The 17,340-nt window shown below is 33.0% G+C and overlaps 1 protein-coding gene across 5 annotated transcripts in view; it reads left to right on the top strand.

The window, feature by feature from the left end:
• The window catches only part of ATP8A1 (ATPase phospholipid transporting 8A1), an 89,866-nt gene that overhangs the window by 32,274 nt on the left and 40,252 nt on the right, over positions 1-17,340 (top strand). For 4 of the 5 annotated variants that reach the window (XM_065737089.1, XM_065737090.1, XM_065737091.1 and 1 more), the window contains 9 exons: positions 903-1,030; positions 2,656-2,733; positions 3,439-3,527; positions 7,341-7,413; positions 8,731-8,836; positions 9,464-9,546; positions 9,708-9,757; positions 14,483-14,552; positions 15,558-15,642. In XM_065737089.1, coding sequence (XP_065593161.1) covers positions 903-1,030; positions 2,656-2,733; positions 3,439-3,527; positions 7,341-7,413; positions 8,731-8,836; positions 9,464-9,546; positions 9,708-9,757; positions 14,483-14,552; positions 15,558-15,642 — 762 coding nt within the window. Of the gene's footprint in view, positions 1-902; positions 1,031-2,655; positions 2,734-3,438; positions 3,528-4,944; positions 4,990-7,340; positions 7,414-8,730; positions 8,837-9,463; positions 9,547-9,707; positions 9,758-14,482; positions 14,553-15,557; positions 15,643-17,340 lie in introns of all 5 variants that reach the window. The other variant, XM_065737093.1, reaches the window with a different exon arrangement.

A 17,340-nucleotide genomic window follows, 5' to 3' on the forward strand; every position in this document is an offset into this window, starting at 1 on the left:
TATTCCCCTTTACCTTTATTGAATTTTTCTATGTATTTAATTACTTTCTCATTAGAGTTCCATCCTTTCTAGAGAATGCTTTTGGAATTTTGTTAGAATAATTTTATTTTTAAACAACAGTACATATCAAACTTAATTGAATATAGATTGCCATTAGTTAGAATAACAGTGTTAACTCCCTAGTCTTCCAAATTTGTACTTCATTTGATACTAGAATTGGTATTAATGAAAGTATCCAAAACCTGGATTTTACAGTAACAAGCAGGTCCATGTGCCATAGGTGCACAGCTGTGTATCTGCTGGAAGGGTGTTTGCAGAGCACAGTGAGGGATTTTTTTTGCCCTAAAAATAATAACAGTAGAACAATATTTGTTTTTAAAGCACTTCTGAAATGCAAAGAAACGGTGTACAATGCAAAGACTGGAGCAGGATCACCATGGTTGTCAGCCAGGAGAGCTGCTGATTTTCTAGTGGCCAACCCTTTGCAACAGGCCACAGTTTTGAAAAATCTTAGCCACTGTGAAACTGAACATCTGACCCTTGCTCCATCTTTCTTTCCTTCTCTCTTAATATCAGGCTGTAGGCACTACTAAAACCAGATAACTAGTTGTAAGCCTATATAGGCTAACACAGGAGTACTTTTTAACATGGGCTAACGCATTGACCCTGTTATTCGTTGCTGTGCAGTGTACTCTCAGAACTCTTGAATTACAGATTATGAATATTATTTAAGGAACTTTTCCTGATGCATACAAGGTTTAGTAATCTGTAATGAATTCTTAAGTGTCTTTTTACGCAGAAAATATTATAAAATCAGTGATTAATACTCTGAATGCACTATATGCGCTTGCTTTTAAAAATATGGTCTTAAATGTTGTCTGATTTGCTTTGGTTTTTGCCAGATGGTGGAGCAAGCAACTTTGGATTGAACTTCTTGACTTTTATCATTCTCTTCAATAATCTTATTCCAATCAGTTTGTTGGTTACACTTGAAGTTGTTAAATTTATCCAAGCATATTTCATAAATTGGGTAAATATTTTTATAATTATTCATACAATTAAGTGGCTTACAATTAAGTTAAATGCTTGTGTATGCATAGATTTATTTTCTTATAGTAAATACTTAAGTGTGCTGTTTATTATTACTGGGATAGAAGAAGGTAATTATATGTGGCTTTATTTAACATTTTATACTCACATAAGGTTTTTCTAGCACTTTTTACAATACTTTGTACTTTCTCATCAATTCTTAGGTATCAGAGCTTCAGCCAGAATGATCAGAAGGAAAGATCTTGCAGTCCAGTGGAGTTTTGTCCTGTCTCATTTTTTGATCTTTCTGAGCTTAGCCCATGCTTGTTTGGAATTTGTTTCCCTATACTTAGCCCTTGTTTAGCTTTTTTTTTTTTCCCCCGTCACTGCATTTTAAAGGTCTTGCTACAAAACCATTGTCTATTAGTATTATCTTTTGTAAAGTATATAAAGAATATTTGGATAGCTCCATTTTCTGCCATTAAAAGCAGGATTATCAGTTGGGTTGGAGGGAGAAATATTGTTTTTTTTTCTTGCTTAAAGTCACATAAAGGATTTTGTAATCGTACTTTCAGTTTTTCAATTTTTCCTAAATGTATGTTAATCATACCATTCTGAGCTCTTTAATCTGATTCCTTGGTCAAATGCATGAAATAGATTTGTGTGAGGCAATGCAGATACAGATAAAAAAATATTCATTAGCGAAACTGAAGTTCATTTTAAAAGTTAAATATTTTTGTGAGTAGTTTATGGTTTATTATCTTTTTTGCTAAAACAAAAATTTTTGTGCAAATTGTAAAAGAATGGAAGAAAATTATTCCTTTGTGTTCCCTATTCTGCATTGAATGTGCAGATTGGCAACTAGTGTATATGCAAAAACTCCTGAAGAACACAACTGTAACTTCTATTCTCTCTATTTCAAATAATGAGGGATTTGTTGTCTTTAAATGCATTTATCAGAATATGGGAGTCTGGGCATTTTTCTATCATAAACATAAACCTTCTATGTGTACATAAGGTACTGGTATAGAGAATTTGGTTATCTGCAATTTGTAGCACTACGATGCCATACTTTACAATGTCTTCATATTTATATTGTTATTTTAAATGAAACTGTTTTTGTTTGGTTTTGTTTTGGGGGGGGGATTAAAGATGAGAGAGAAAGTAGAAAACAACTAAAAATGTATCCTAAAGTTATTGTGTACTCTTAAATTTCTCTGTCTTCTGCTCAAGGAGTATTTATCATAGTATTTAGAAGTGAGTACAATGTAAATAGTTAAGACTTACTTCATGCTAAGTATTACAATGTAGTGTTTGTTTATTGACAAATCTTTTAGATGCATGGGTTCAACAATTTTTTGCAAATACTCAGATTACTTCCAGTGTTCTGTAAAATCTTAGTCTTATGGATTCTGATTTAAAAGTGAAAATCTAATTTATTTTGGAAATACTTGGAAGTGATCTGATTGTGTCTGTGGCTCCTGTGCTAAAATAAAATAAAATAGAAGTAGATCCCTTGTTTTTGTGTTCAATCTGCTCTTCTGTTTTTCTTTCCTATTAGATTTTTTTTTCATAACAAGTTATGGAAAGATGATTTATAAACATATTCTTCAATTTTTCCTGTAGGACATAGACATGCACTATGAGCCTACTGACACTGCTGCGATGGCTCGTACTTCCAATCTCAATGAAGAACTTGGACAGGTAGAAAAGATTACTGTCTTTAAGTCAGTGTTTTAAAATCTAAATTATTGAAAAATATGTGAGAGCTTATTTTTAAAAATATGTGCCTTAGTCTTTTTGTTTTACTCTTTCGTTATTTTACTTCTATGTCAAAATCAAGAAAAAAAAAGAAATTCTTCATTCTGCTGTAGAGTTCCCTTTTAATATTGTAAAAGTAATCTTTTTTCACAAGAGTTCTCTTGTGTGTTCCTCATTTTCTGAATTCCAATTTTGTAGAACTGTATCTGGAGCCTGTAGCATTATTCAAGTATGTGAAGGCTGGAGAGGATTCTTTATCAGGGAGTATAGTAATAGGACATGGGGTAGTGGCTTTAAACCAAGAGGATGGATATAGATTAGATGCTCAGAAGACATTCTTCCATCAGAGTGGTGATGGGCTATAATGGACTGCCCAGAGAAGCTGTGGATGCCTCATCCCTAGAGTCTTTCAAGTTCAGGTTGTATTGGGCCCTGGGCAGTCAGTTCTGGTGGGTGGCAACCTTGCCCACAACAGGAGCTTGGATGGGCTTTAAAGTCTGTTCCAATTCAGATTGTTCTATGATGCTGTAAAGATTGTAGAAGTGGTTTAAAAAAATTATTTACTTCAGTGTGTTTATAGACAAAATTATACTAGATATGTAAATAACTGTTAGATATTAATATATAATTATTTCATCATTCATTTAGGTCAAATACATATTTTCTGACAAAACGGGTACTCTGACGTGTAACATCATGCAGTTTAAAAAATGTACTGTGGCAGGAGTTGCTTATGGGTAGGTATTTTAATATATGCTTATTTCTTTCTTTGTATGCCTATCCTCCACTTATGCATATTTGCATGCAGTTAAATTAACACCATAATAAAAATTATGCCTAGCAATGGTTGCAACTTCGAATAAATTTTTTGAGGCTATGAAATGCTACTAAAAGGAAGCATGAATGATTCTTTGTGTAAGCAAAAGTTTAGATAGGCTTACTGCTGCAACACAATTTCAGTACACTTGTTTTTTTCAGTTACTGTGTCTGTTTATTCTTATTTTAAAAAAAAAAACAGTCTTCCCTCATATTTCCAAAATGCATGGATGTGTCCACGTTTCATATTTTACATGGATACACTTTCACTAGATAATCTAGAGGATGGACAAGACTTTGAATTGCCTTGCTCTACCGTGTCATCTAGATGGTTTTTATGAATATCATTTAAGTGACCTAACTCATATTATTGGTGTTGCTACAAAGAAACCTCCCCAGCTAAATGCAAACATATCATTTTATTACTTATTTTTCAATAGTTGCAGCCAAATTCTTCAACTGAGTTTGCAAAGGCCTCAAACATCTACAGCTGTTTACTTTAAAAGAAATTCATTAGAGCAACGAATAGAGCAGAAGCACCTATATTTTAAGTGACAGCATGGCTGGGCTGTATGTGAGATGCTGTACCTAGTCTGATCAATAAGCTGATAATTAGATACCTTTAAGACTGGGCAGAGACCAAGCAGAGGCTGTGAAATTAAGTTTTGGGATTAAGCTAGCAGTGATGATCTGGCTTTTTATCATTTAGATAAAGTAATTTTGAGGGTTCTAATGTTGGCTTTCTGTTTTGAAAAACTTATCTCCTTAACCATACTGAACTATTTTTCAATTAAGAGCTGTAATATAAGTGCCGTTCTAACCCTAATATTTCATGTATCTATCTGTACACAATATATAACTGTCAGCTAATTGTGACATATTCAAAACTGTCATCACAGGGTTAAATCCTGATGTGCCATGGTTAGCTGTGCTCTTAAACACTTTGTGAACTCAGATAAGCTTTGTTATCATTGCTTTGGATAAAAATAAAATGCAAAACCAAAAATTTATCTTTCATTTACAGTCAAAATATATTTAAGTATACACTTTAGTAATAAGCAAGAGTTGTGTTTTGTTCAACTGGTAGAAATTAGAAAGCAGGCACACTCCTAGTTGAATGAAAATAATTTTTATTTTATAATCTCAAGAAAAATATCCTTTTTTTCAGTATTTTATTATTTTCTAGGTATTCTCAAAATACTCAGTTGAGATAGCTTTACTTTTTCAGTCATTTAATTTCATTAAATACCTTCTTTTTTATACATAATCCAGTTTTTTTTAGCCTTTGTGATTCTTTTTCCTCTCCCTATTTCTCTTCCTATCTTGCTTCACCTGCAGCCATTGTCCTGAGCCTGAGGACTATAGTGTTCCTTCAGATGATTGGTAAGCTCTCAGAATCCGGTAGTATGGTTTTTGTTTAAAATTGAAGCTTAAAAACAGTGAGATATTCAGAAACAGCTAAATGCAAAATATTTTATTCAAAAGTCATTTTATCTTCAAGTTGGTGCAGCCCAACCAAGTCTTGTGCAAATTCATGCCATCAGAAATCTGTGGTATTAAGATCTGTACTTTGTAATAGAATTGATAATACCATCACTGAGTTATCCTACTGGTAATCCTGTACAAATCCAAATTGTTTACTGAAGAAAATTTTGTCACTTATAAAGGTATTTGGTCTTAGCAGTAACTTATTCTTTTCTCCTGTTATCTAATAACAGTTTAGTAATAATCCCTAATATGTTTGAAAAATAATGTTTGAGAAAGGAAATATGCAAGTTACTATTACTATTTTGCTTCCTGCAAATACTCTTAGAGCATTGCTGTTACTTAATTCTTTACTGAAACTGAGATAACAGTGTCATTTGAGGACACAATCTCTTAACGAGCCAGAAGGAAAGTGAGTCCTGACTTCTTTCTGTTACCTTCTGCATGACTTACACTTCCATCATTGTTCTTTCTTAAACTAAATATTTACAGTCATTTTCAAAATAAACTGAGTTATATCAGGGACAGAAATCACTTACAATCTTTAAACTATTGTAATTGTATTTGTTGGAAGTTGTGGCAAGGTATGTCACCAAAACTGTAATAAGTTGTTGCCTTACATTTTAAAAATTCCCTGGATGAAAATTAATCATTATTTCTTAAAATAAATTAACAAATAAATAAATAAAGGAAAAATCCTCCCGCATACTTCCAAAAAGGTGTTATGTATCTTACTTGACCTAAACATCCCTATTTACTATAGCTACTTCTTTATTACAAACGTGTACTGCTGTGCTTAGTGAGTGTGTGAAGGAGAGGTTCCATTAATGCAGCGCTTAAATGAAATAAAGCATGCCTGAGAAATAAAACTGTTTTTGACTAATATGCATCAAAATTTCTGTAATCACATCTGAATAGGCAAAATGTGTGAACTAATGCCTGAATAGCAGTTCAAATAAAAAGCAGTACTTTATAAGCTATGAATGTAGTGTAAACATTCACAAATTAAAATACTCAGGAAAATTATTTTGTGTGCAAGTCTTCTGTAATTAGAAATATTAGTCAAGCAGATTTTTTTTTCCACACTCAAATAATGTTCCAAATTCCAAAGTTTTTCTTTTATATTAGAAATATTATACCTACAAATATTTTTCAGTTTTAATACTGAGAATCTGAAAAATATCTTGAAGTCTTTCAGTCTAAAAGTTTTATGCAATCAAAGCTTGAAATAAATGTCTATGAAGCTGCTAACATTTGGCACAGCTGTTTTGCATTTTAAATGAATAAAATCTTGGTGTTTGAGGATGTTTTGAGTTTGTCACTTTATAACAGGCTTTTGAAGAAAGCTGTCCTTGAGTTGTTATGCAGAGTGCTCTTTTTGTATTCCTTCATGGCAATTCAGGACTATAGCAGCTTACTTTTTCATGAAAAACAAAGATCTTTAGGCTTCCTTTGAGTTAAATGTGGTTTATCCTTCAACGTAAATCACTACAGGGCAAAATCCAAAAGAAATTATATTTTCTTCTGAGTGGATTCACTTTTCAGAACTCTTCTGTTTCACTAAAATTCAGATTGAGCTGGATTGTCTTAATACTCAGCAATCAGTTGATATAACAAGTCTTTCTAGAAGTAGCTACTTCAGCCAGAAGACTTCTGCAATAATGTAGTGTAAGGCTGTGTTTCTCAAGGACTGTCTCCACCTAGTGTTTCTTCTGATCCTTTGCTATTTCATCCTTCTGTGTCTTCCTACATCATTTTAGGTAATTTTGGTCGTGAGTAATAGGAAACTAACAGAATGTTAGTTCTATAATGTTTGAACTCAGTTTGCTTACTCCTTCCGATACCTGACTTAATTTTCTGCAAACATATTGCAAACCTATGCCAAAGCTGTTAATTTCTTAAGATATTTCAGTCCTTCAGGTATATGTTGTTCTGAGTCCCTCTTGTAATCTCCTTCTATGGAGATAGTTAAGAAGAAGCCAGTCTTGCTTGCAAGACTTTATCTTGCATTATCTGAAGTGAGCAGGAAAACATACCTGGATTTGAATGCATTTATATAAGATAAACATTGCTGACCTGTAACAAAGTTCTCTTCCCTTCATTTTCACACTTTGTGTGACTGCAGCCATTATTGTAGCATCTTAAGCCAAAATTTATGTTTTACCTCAGCACAGTAATGTAGATTATTTGCATATGAATTAAGTATATGCTGGTGGTGATCTCTTTATTTTATTTTATTTTATTTCTAGGCAGGGTTCTCAAAATGGAGATGAAAAAATGTTTAGTGACTCATCACTACTGGAGAATCTTCAAAATAATCATGTAAGTGCTGCAGAAATAATTACCTTTGTTTTCTGAATTCTCAGTGTTTCCTTTAGCAAGTCAAAGTGTTTTCCTTTGAGGGAAGATAAATTATGTTCTCATACAGAATCGGCATGCCCTCATGAATACCTTTATATTATCCATTGCTGTTACATGTTAATTAGATCCATCTGGAAATAACGTCTGTTTTCTGGTAGGTATGTAGTATTAAGTGTATGTAATGTGAGCCAAATCCTTTGAAAATTCAACTTCAACAGTGTACGATAAACGTATTTGTAAGTGATTTGGAAAAGAATCTGTAACTTAGACTTTTGAAGACACCCTGAAGAATCTCAGGACCCTGAGTGTGAGAGGAAAAGCTTGCTCACATTTGGTTATGAAGAGCTTTGAATTTGTTCAAGTTCTGTAAGTTGCTCATTAGTGTTTCAGTGTGGAATTAAACTGGGTTTTCAGGTATTATTTTATAAAGTAATTGTAATTTTATCTTCATTGTTGACAGTCTAACACAGATCACAAATACTGTATATATGCAACAAGAAACCTTGATTGAGGTGACTGCTTTGAACTTTTGTAAGGGAAAGTGCAATAGTTTCCTTTAAACAATAACCTTGCAAACTTAATCTGTATAAATATATATTTATAGTTTTTATTAGTCAAAAACTTTCAGCTATTTCTGCCTAGATATATTTTTCCCTCTCTTGGTTAAACTATTTGAAATCATTTCAGCTTTGCAGATTTTAAGTGTCTGAGACACTTTTCTTAATATCTTCCTTCAAAAACTAGCTGTCTAACCTTGTATTATTTTCCATATGACTTTCAGATTTGGTCGCTGCATCTTTCCAAAGGTTCTTTAAAAGTATGTTAATAAATAAGGTGTTAGATAAAAGTAATGCAAGAAAGAATAGTCTTAATAAAAAAGATGGAATCAGGAGACTTCAGTGAATAGTAAGAATTAGCTATGAAATCATTTTACATTTTCATCTTTCAGTCTTGCCTTCTCTATAATATTACTCAATGTTTCTGGTTTTTCATTTAGAAATTACAAATTTACAAAAATTTACAAAAATTACAATTACAAATGATATAAACTCTATTCTGTGTAGCCTATATTGAAGCACACAAGTGAGAAGTTATTCTGCATATTGACAATGATATACGGATAGATGTTGACTGACTGGCTTATTTGTTGATGTTCAAAAGAGAGGAATCTTCCATTAAATTGTATTGGTTGTTGTTTGTCTGTATCTATTATTACATTTCCGTTACTTATTGATTAAATTGTTAATCATTTTCTCTTTTTTTTTTTATTTTTTTTAGCCAACTGCACCTATAATATGTGAGTTTTTGACAATGATGGCAGTGTGTCATACAGCAGTTCCAGAAAGAGAAGGTGATAAAATTATATATCAAGCAGCATCGCCAGGTGAGAGTCAAGTAATTGAGAAAACATAAAGTAAACATTCAACATTAAAAATTAGAATCTATTGAAAATTTTGAAATATCTTCTGAAATTTAAAATGAAACTATCCCTAAAAAAAAAAAAAAATAGGTGTCATTAGAATGTTGTGTCTAAAAAATTGGAATTTAGACTTTTCTGACTTCCAAAAAATATATACAGATTATGTAAGGGTGATTAACCAACCATATAGCATTTCTAAGCTGTCATTATATTCCTGTCAATGTCTGAAGGAACTGCACAAATGCATATGAAAATCATACTGCAACATACACGTATGTCCTTGCTTGTGAACTTAATCTGTACTTAATAGCCATGGAATTTAAAACAAAGACTTTGTAATCAAAAATGAACAAAAAATGTTTTCAATGAGATAAAAGTAGTGACAAGTTCCTTTGTGAGTGAGGAAAAAAAAGTATAGCACAAAAAGTCTAGTTCAAGCCTACTCTGGTTCACTGATAGTTGTTTTGGTTTTTTTTAATTGAGGAGAGAGCAAAGGAAGGCAAAATAAAAAAATATCCATTAAATCATGGGGCAAACTAACAGTTTTTTTATACATGTTGTGAAAATGTACTGCTAATTGATTTGTTGCAGATGAAGGAGCATTGGTCAGAGCAGCCAGACATCTTCATTTTGTATTCACTGGAAGGACACCTGACTCAGTAATTATAGAATCCGTAAGTACTTTGGAGAATCATTACAGTCTGGTGTGTTTACGATTGCTGTACTAAATAATTACTGAATAACTGCATCAAGGTACATATCAATATGTTTGTTCTTCTTTGATTCTTCTGCTTTAGTTGTTTTTCACTAATTCTCACCTTTTTTTGTTTTTCAGTTGGGACATGAAGAAAGATATGAGCTGCTAAATGTACTAGAATTTACAAGGTAAGCACTTAATGTTTATTTGTGAATGTGAATTTTATCATGAATAAAAATTAATGGGTTTTTTTGTATCCTTACAGGGAAACTGTACAGGCTTGGCTTTTATTTCTGTAGTATGTGATGTGGCAACATAATGCACATGATTAAGATCATACTTCTGTTTTTCTTACAAAATGTTTACAGAAACATACTTTTCATTATTTTTTTGGCTAATATTTTTCTCTTCTGCTTTTGCTCAGTTCCAAGAACGTTTGCTTTCAAAACCTCAAAAAATAATGTGAATAGACAGTATATGAAAATACTTGAAGTTAAATATATACTTGAAAGTGCTAGAATTATCTGATGTTTTGAAATGTATATTTGTAAGCAAGGGGAAGCTTCAAGTGGTACAGATAATTTGTGTTTGCTTTGACTGATAGAATGTCATTTTACACTTGACTTTGCATATACATGTTTTCAACTTATTTAGATAATCCTGATGGAAGTCCATTCTTTTCTGAGCTGCATTCCCTAGAGCAATGATTAGCTAGTTTTCTTGGAAAGTGAGTTCTCACATAATTTGCTTTCAGTTAAAAATACCTGTCAAAGCTCTTGGAATTGTCAAGATCCTCACAATATACAGTTTAATTTGTTATGTAAACTTGTTTAAATTGTATCCATAATTACAACTTCTGTTCTAAGTATTCATGTAGTCCTGTTGCTTACTTTGACACAGGATGGGGAATAAGTTTCTACGACAAAGCTCTTCTTTTTTTAGAATACCTTCTTGCAATTGCACTTGTGTAAAGTGACCATTGTTTACCTTCCTCGTCCTGTTTTGCTTCACTTGAGCTTACCTAGAACATTCAGATGGTTTAATACATAAATTCCAAAACAACAGAAGAAGATGGGGCTGAAGATAGACATCTATGGTTATAATAATGAAACTAATATAAAACATAGGAAAGAATAACAATAATGCAACAAATACACTTTTAATGTCTTGAATGCATTTTAATGAATGCTTGCAATTAATGTTAATATTTTCATATGTATCGTGGAGGACATTATTGAAAATTTTTACATATACACGATTTCTTCTTCCTGTAGGCACTCTTCATTTTGTGTTCTAGAAATGTAGCAAGCATGTAGCACATCCAGTTTTATATTGTTGTTACTTTGATATCTGTAGAAGTTTATTCATGGAATAGCTGTGATGGATTCCTACTTTGTTCCTGCATCTTTATTTTTTTTTTAATATCTTTTCAAAATTCTGCAGCAGTCTAAAACTGTATTTTAAACAGTGATGCTTCATGGAGAACAGATTTTTGAATCATAGCCTTTGGAAGATTAAGGTTTTCAGTGGATACCAATAACCCACATTTACCAAGCACTCAGTTTCTATAGCTGTTTTTTTCTAGTTCTCTATTTAGCTTAGTTTGGAACTGACTTATTGGAAGCGCTAGAGGTCACCCTTGTTCCACAGCAGCATAAATTTTTGCTCCAAAACCCAACACAGACTGTATGGGTAGGAGCATGTACCTTAAGAGAAGTAGTCTGTAACTGTTACCACTCCTGAGCAAAGAGTTTACAGGAGTTCTATGGTGCTTTTTTTCCCCAGAAGAAATGCAGAAAAATTCCTTACTATCTTCCTAGGCAAGCCAGATAACAGATCTTCAGCAAGTAACATAAGTGTCAGTATTTGATAAAGTACTTCTTCAGAGAAGTTACAGAACTAAAACCTGTAGGTCTTATATATGTGTCTGTGAAACTATTAGCAGTATACAACATGCCGTATTTATCTCTCCAAAAATAGTATCTCCTGTTTATTTCCATGGAAGCTACAGCAGATACAAGGAGTAACACCATTTGATAGAGCAAATCCTCAGCTTACAAAATGCTATCTTTCAACAGTCACCACCATTAGCTATGTTTTTGTTGGTGATAAAAAAAAAAAGAGCCTGTATGCTGTGCTTGTAAAAATCTGTACCAGCAGAAGTGACCATCACCACTACTGAAATGCACCACCCACCACCTTACTGTGCTCACATCCACTGTTTGGTCTCCATAAATGTTCAGCAAGTGTCAATGAATGTCAGTGAGTGCTGGTTTTTTTCACATTCAATTCCACACCTTTGTTTATATGCACTTCCATTTCAGACACCATTTTGTCAGACCCTCTGCTGCCATGTGCTGAGTACATGCTCTGTCTTTCACCTAACCAGGTAGACAGTTGCAAAACAAATGTGAATTTGAGTATGAGATTCCTCATTTCAGTAAGCGTAAGCTGTCTCTGTTACCAGTGCACAAATTACTTATCAGCACAACATAATTGCACCTGCAGTGTTCCCAATGGAGATCTTGATTGTACCTGTTTGTTAGATTAGTGAAATGAATTAAAATCTTAGCACTGTAATTAATTTCACTTATAATTATATTTCAATATCTGGAATATGCACCATCTATTGATTTAATTTGCTAATTTTAACCTGCATCCCTGGAGTATGTCTCCACATTCTAGCAAATTGTTTCCATGTTAGTTCCAGGTAAAGAGTCTTATCTAGAGACTATAATTTGTCTGAAATGCATCAAAAGCTTGACCTGTCCACATCTGATCAGTTTTATGAGTAATACACATTGCCTTGTCTGTTGTACTGGGCAAACAAACGCTCTAGAAGAAGGCCTTATGGGATCTTACCTATTCTCCAGAGAAGAGGTAGGATCTCTTGGGTTTTTTTGACTGGATAGGGATACTTCTAAATGTAGAAAAAGAACAAATGACTGACAGAGAAGAATCAAACCTGGCTAGGTAGCGCTGTTTCTTTTCTATGTTGGAGTTGTTAGACTCTGGTTTGTTTTTTTTATCTTAAACTCAAGATAGGCATTGTACAGCAATGAGGGGCTCATCAAGAGTGTTTCTTTCTCCTTATGATGCTTCTGGCCATCTATAATCTCATGGCAATTCCATGGGACTTACGAGCTATTCTACCTCCTACGTGAAGAAAACAAAACAACAAAAAATGGTATCACATGGACAGTTTTGTGCAGTTGTGCAGTCTTTTGGTTTCCGTATTTCACCACAAAATGTAAATAATACTGTCACTACAGAGAAAAGGTACATAAAAAGTTAGAAGTCCTTGACAGTAAGTCCTGCCAGTTGGCTTTCTTGCTCTTTTACTAAGAAAGGTATTTCAGCCAAGGTCTTCATAGCTCAAATTTCAGAAAGCTGCAGGAAAACCTTGTTTATTCTCTAATGCATCTTTAGAAGATTAGTAGGCATGCAGCTATATCCAAAACTTCAGATTGCAGTCTTCTGGTATTACAAGACTGCTTAGTTAGTAGTGTCAAGGGTGGATTTGTGTGTATAAATGTGTGTGTTTCTGTGTATATAAACAGTTTTAAAATACATATATGCACATTTTAGAAAAAACAAACCCCAAATAGTAGGTTTCTATACGATCTTAACAGAACGTTGAGGCAGATACAATAAATTAGATAACTGTAGGCTAAACAATTGTGCCTGGAAGCAAAGTGAATCTCAGGAGTTGCCTTTATTTTAGGTATCATAAGTAAAGATTAGGTTTCATGAATTTCTCAATGATTACCTTAGCAGATGCCCACTGGATGGAGTCTAAGGGCTTACGAAATCTTGATTATCTAAGATTTTTTAGGTTAGAGATAAAATAGTTGCAGCAGTGAATTTTTACACTCTTATGCAATTCTCAGAGGAGAAATGCAATTAAATATTGCTATTCAAATCTGCAGTTGAAACTAAGTGCACAAAAAAAATATTTTCTTGAAGATAATGTTCAGTGAATTGCTTCACCAGTAATTTTAAGAATTCTTTCCTCAACCTATCTTCATATATTCCACTTAAAGGATATTTTCTTTGGCAGTCAGAACTACTGTACAGTAATTCTATTTGAGTATCTGTTATACTGTAACAGTACCTGTTAGGAGCTGAACTTATAAGAAGACAATTTGCTTCCATATGTTTTGTGTATTTTACTGTAAACTATAGGCTTGATAAATTATTTTTGTTCCCTAAATAGTTTCTGTGGATTTATTTTAAAAATTGAAGCTTGAAAGAAGTGTGGTATAAATACACATTTTGGCTGGACATAAACTTGAATCTAAAGTAGGCTTGTTGGAAAGCCTCAAAGGGAAAACAGAAAACAAAGGTGACTGTCTTGTCTGTGCTTTCTTCTCATCGCTACTCTGATCTCAGTCATGAGAACTGAAAGAAAAAGTACTTCGCTGTCATTAACAACTGTGAACTAGAGGGTAGTTAAAATTAAGCAAGGCACTTTGCAAGTCTTAGCATACTCAAAACACTGCATAATAAATTAAACTCTGAAGTATTTGTTGGCCTCTGCACTGTGTTACTGTCTTGAGACTCTCTTTAGCTGGTAAGGAAGGTCTTTATGATCCTGGCCAAAAATGCTTTGTGCTAAGAGATGCCTTCTTTGTGATAAGTAGACGGTGTTAAGATGACATTAAAAGTTCTTAGATTCTTTTTACAGGAGAAAGATCTACAAAGAAGTGCACAGAAAGACTATGTTAACTTTAGTGATTAGACAGCAAAACTTGTGTTTCCATCCCAGTCACCTGAGAGCAACACTTAGAATTCTAAGATAGGCTTCTTTTCTTTTCTATTTTATAACTTAAATATTGATAGCCTTAGGGAGAATGTTGGTAAATATTTGTTTATGAACCACCTACTTAATGGTGCTTATATTTCTTTCTCAGCTCTAGGAAGAGAATGTCAGTGATAGTTCGCACACCAACAGGAAAGTTAAGACTCTACTGCAAAGGAGCCGTGAGTTTTACAGTATTTTTATCATACCAAAAGACATAGACAAACAATGCAAATATGCACACAGAAAGTTAGAAGAACTGTAGTCAAAACATGGAAAGGTTGTGCGTTGATAACTTTTTCAGTGTAAATGTTTTCATTATATAGTTGTTTAATGTGATGAACTAATTTATTCCTTGTTCTACTGTCTATGAAGGTAAGAGAGACCCATTCATCTTTTTCTTTGTATTTTGACTAGATACTTTTATACTGTCCATTAATTTCCTTCTGTATTCCAAGAAAAGAGCTGAAGGTATTGCTGAATATATCATTTACTTGCTGTATTAGCTGAGCATGAGTCACTAGGTGGAAATAGTAGTCTGCCGTGATGACTACACAGGAGTTTTCACCTGTAGTCAGTGTTAGGCCAGTTCTAAGTCTTCCTGAAAATAGGCTCTATGGGAGGAAGTTTCCCATACACAGTATGATTAGGATATGACAGAGATGCTTGTTAGTTCTTGATCCATTATCTTGTCGTGGGTTTTATTTATATCTAAATTCAGTTTCAATTGGAGGATGATGCGAATCTAATTTCTGAATGGTTCAAAAAGATAAAGGTGATTGAATATAAATGTAAATTCCATATCTTCTCAAGAGGAGACAATGTGCTATCATTAACATTCTGTGCATCACAGTGGTTACAAAAGCATTAAAATGGCAGTTATGAAAAACTAATTTTATTTTTGGGGATTAAAATGCTGTCTTGCTCTTAAAATTAAAGAGATCCAGAGACTCCATATGGAAGATCTGTGATTTTCAAAATGAAGGAACATAACAGCAAGACGTGTTGTATTAGTTAAATTACATCATAGCAGAATTTATAAATTTAGTCATTCATTTTTTATACTGAAATAAATCAATATGGTGCTGCATATTTTTTCTGCCACTTTTCCTGCATTATTTTTGTCTAGACAACAAAACATTTTTTTTCTATTAAATTGATTTGCATTCATTTTATTTGTGTTGTAGGATACAGTAATTTATGACCGCCTTGCTGAGAGTTCAAAATACAAAGAAATCACCTTAAAACATTTAGAACAGTTTGCTACAGAAGGTGAGTAATACAGTAATACAGGATTTATTTACTGTTCAACTCAACCTTATGTTGATATAATGTTAAGTAGAAAACTATGTTTTAGTTTTGCATCTCATAAAATGATAATAATTTTCCTAAGAATCTTTGGTAGTAAGTTTGTGGTTTTAGGCTTTTAAAATGGAATTGATTTTTCCTGTGAACAAACACATTTCACAATTCTTTGTTTCTTTGTAGATTTAATCTTTCATAATTATTTTCATCTCTTTCATCTCCCCTCACACAATGAATGCTGTAGGGATGGTGCACAGGAAAAGGTGGTTGGTTATGACAAGAACAGTCTTTTTAAGATGGTTTTACGATAAAATATTTCTATCACCAGTCACAATATGGGGGATTGTAATCGCAGGTACCCCTGTATGTACTACTTTTTAATAACCACTCTTTCAAAGCAGTTATTCCATTAAGGGCTGTGAAATAAGAGAGTAAGTAAAATTTAAGAGTGTGAAATTAAGATGATTGATACAAACAGCCACTTATTAAATAAAAGTGATTTCCACAGTATACGTGTGAGCAGTGACGCAGACTGTAGAAAGTTCTCTGCTTTGAAAGAAGTTCACCCAGCACTGCTCCTGTCTCTTCCTTTAGTAAAGATATCAGAAAGGGGAGTGTGTCATGCATTAAGGAGGTGTGCTGTGAAGTATCATAGTGTTTTAATTTATTCTTGGTAGAGAGTGATTGGAAGCAGAATTACAATAGTTATGGGAATCCGAAGCACAACTTTTTACATCTTCATTTATTCTAATACTCTCTTACTAGGGCATTAAAAGTAACTTGAACATGTTTTTAAGAAATAAGCTTACAGTTGAAGGCAAACTTTATTAAAATATTTTCTTTCCCTAATGCTATCCTTACCTTTTCATAGGTGATATCTGGTCAAACATTATTGCATCAGGCAATATACTTTTTCTGTTTATTATTTTTTTCTCTTTTGGTTTATCACGTAATTAAGCATTTTGAGTAGTATCACACTCAACATCATAAGTCTCTTGATTTTGTTTGTGGCAGCAGAAGCAAGCCACAGATTGTTCTCCATATTAAGATAACTGCAGGAAATGTCTGGTTAGCCTTAAAATAAATAAAGTCATACAGAGATTCAAATTTACAGTACATTTCTACAAGAAAGTTTAAAGCAGAGTTAAAAATTTGATGGATAGCACAAGATGAATCCTCAGATGCATCCTTTGACTGGAAGAATCCAGCTCTGTGAGCTGATTGGTCAATTTTCAGAAGTGTTTTCATGGCCTAACCAGGATTAGTTAAGGAAAAGATAATTAGATAAGAAGTTAGTGTGGGACATGAATCTATACATTTGGATACAGAAAAGCTAAAAATAGAATCAGTATCTCTTACCCTGTGTGAACCAGTTGGAGAATTTAAATCTAATTCCTAATAATATTATCATTAGATCAGTGGTACAAATGATCCTGTATTTCTTTAGCACTCAGATTGGACTGATGATAATCAAATAGGGAAAAATCTTTCACTTTTTTCTTTAAAACCATGGAAGATATTAGTATTAAGAAGTTTGTTCAAGTGGCTTTTGTATCCTTTTCACCAGATGAAAAGATAGACTGTTCAGAAGTGAATTGCTAACCTTTCAAAAACACTAAATCCACCCTGAAGGTGGAAAAAAAAAAAGGAAAAAAGTACTTCTCT

Source organism: Cyrtonyx montezumae, unplaced genomic scaffold (genome assembly GCF_038088225.1).
Source record: "Cyrtonyx montezumae isolate F1298 unplaced genomic scaffold, pur_monq_1.0 scaffold_2, whole genome shotgun sequence".
In the NCBI taxonomy this organism is placed as follows: Eukaryota; Metazoa; Chordata; class Aves; order Galliformes; family Odontophoridae; genus Cyrtonyx; species Cyrtonyx montezumae.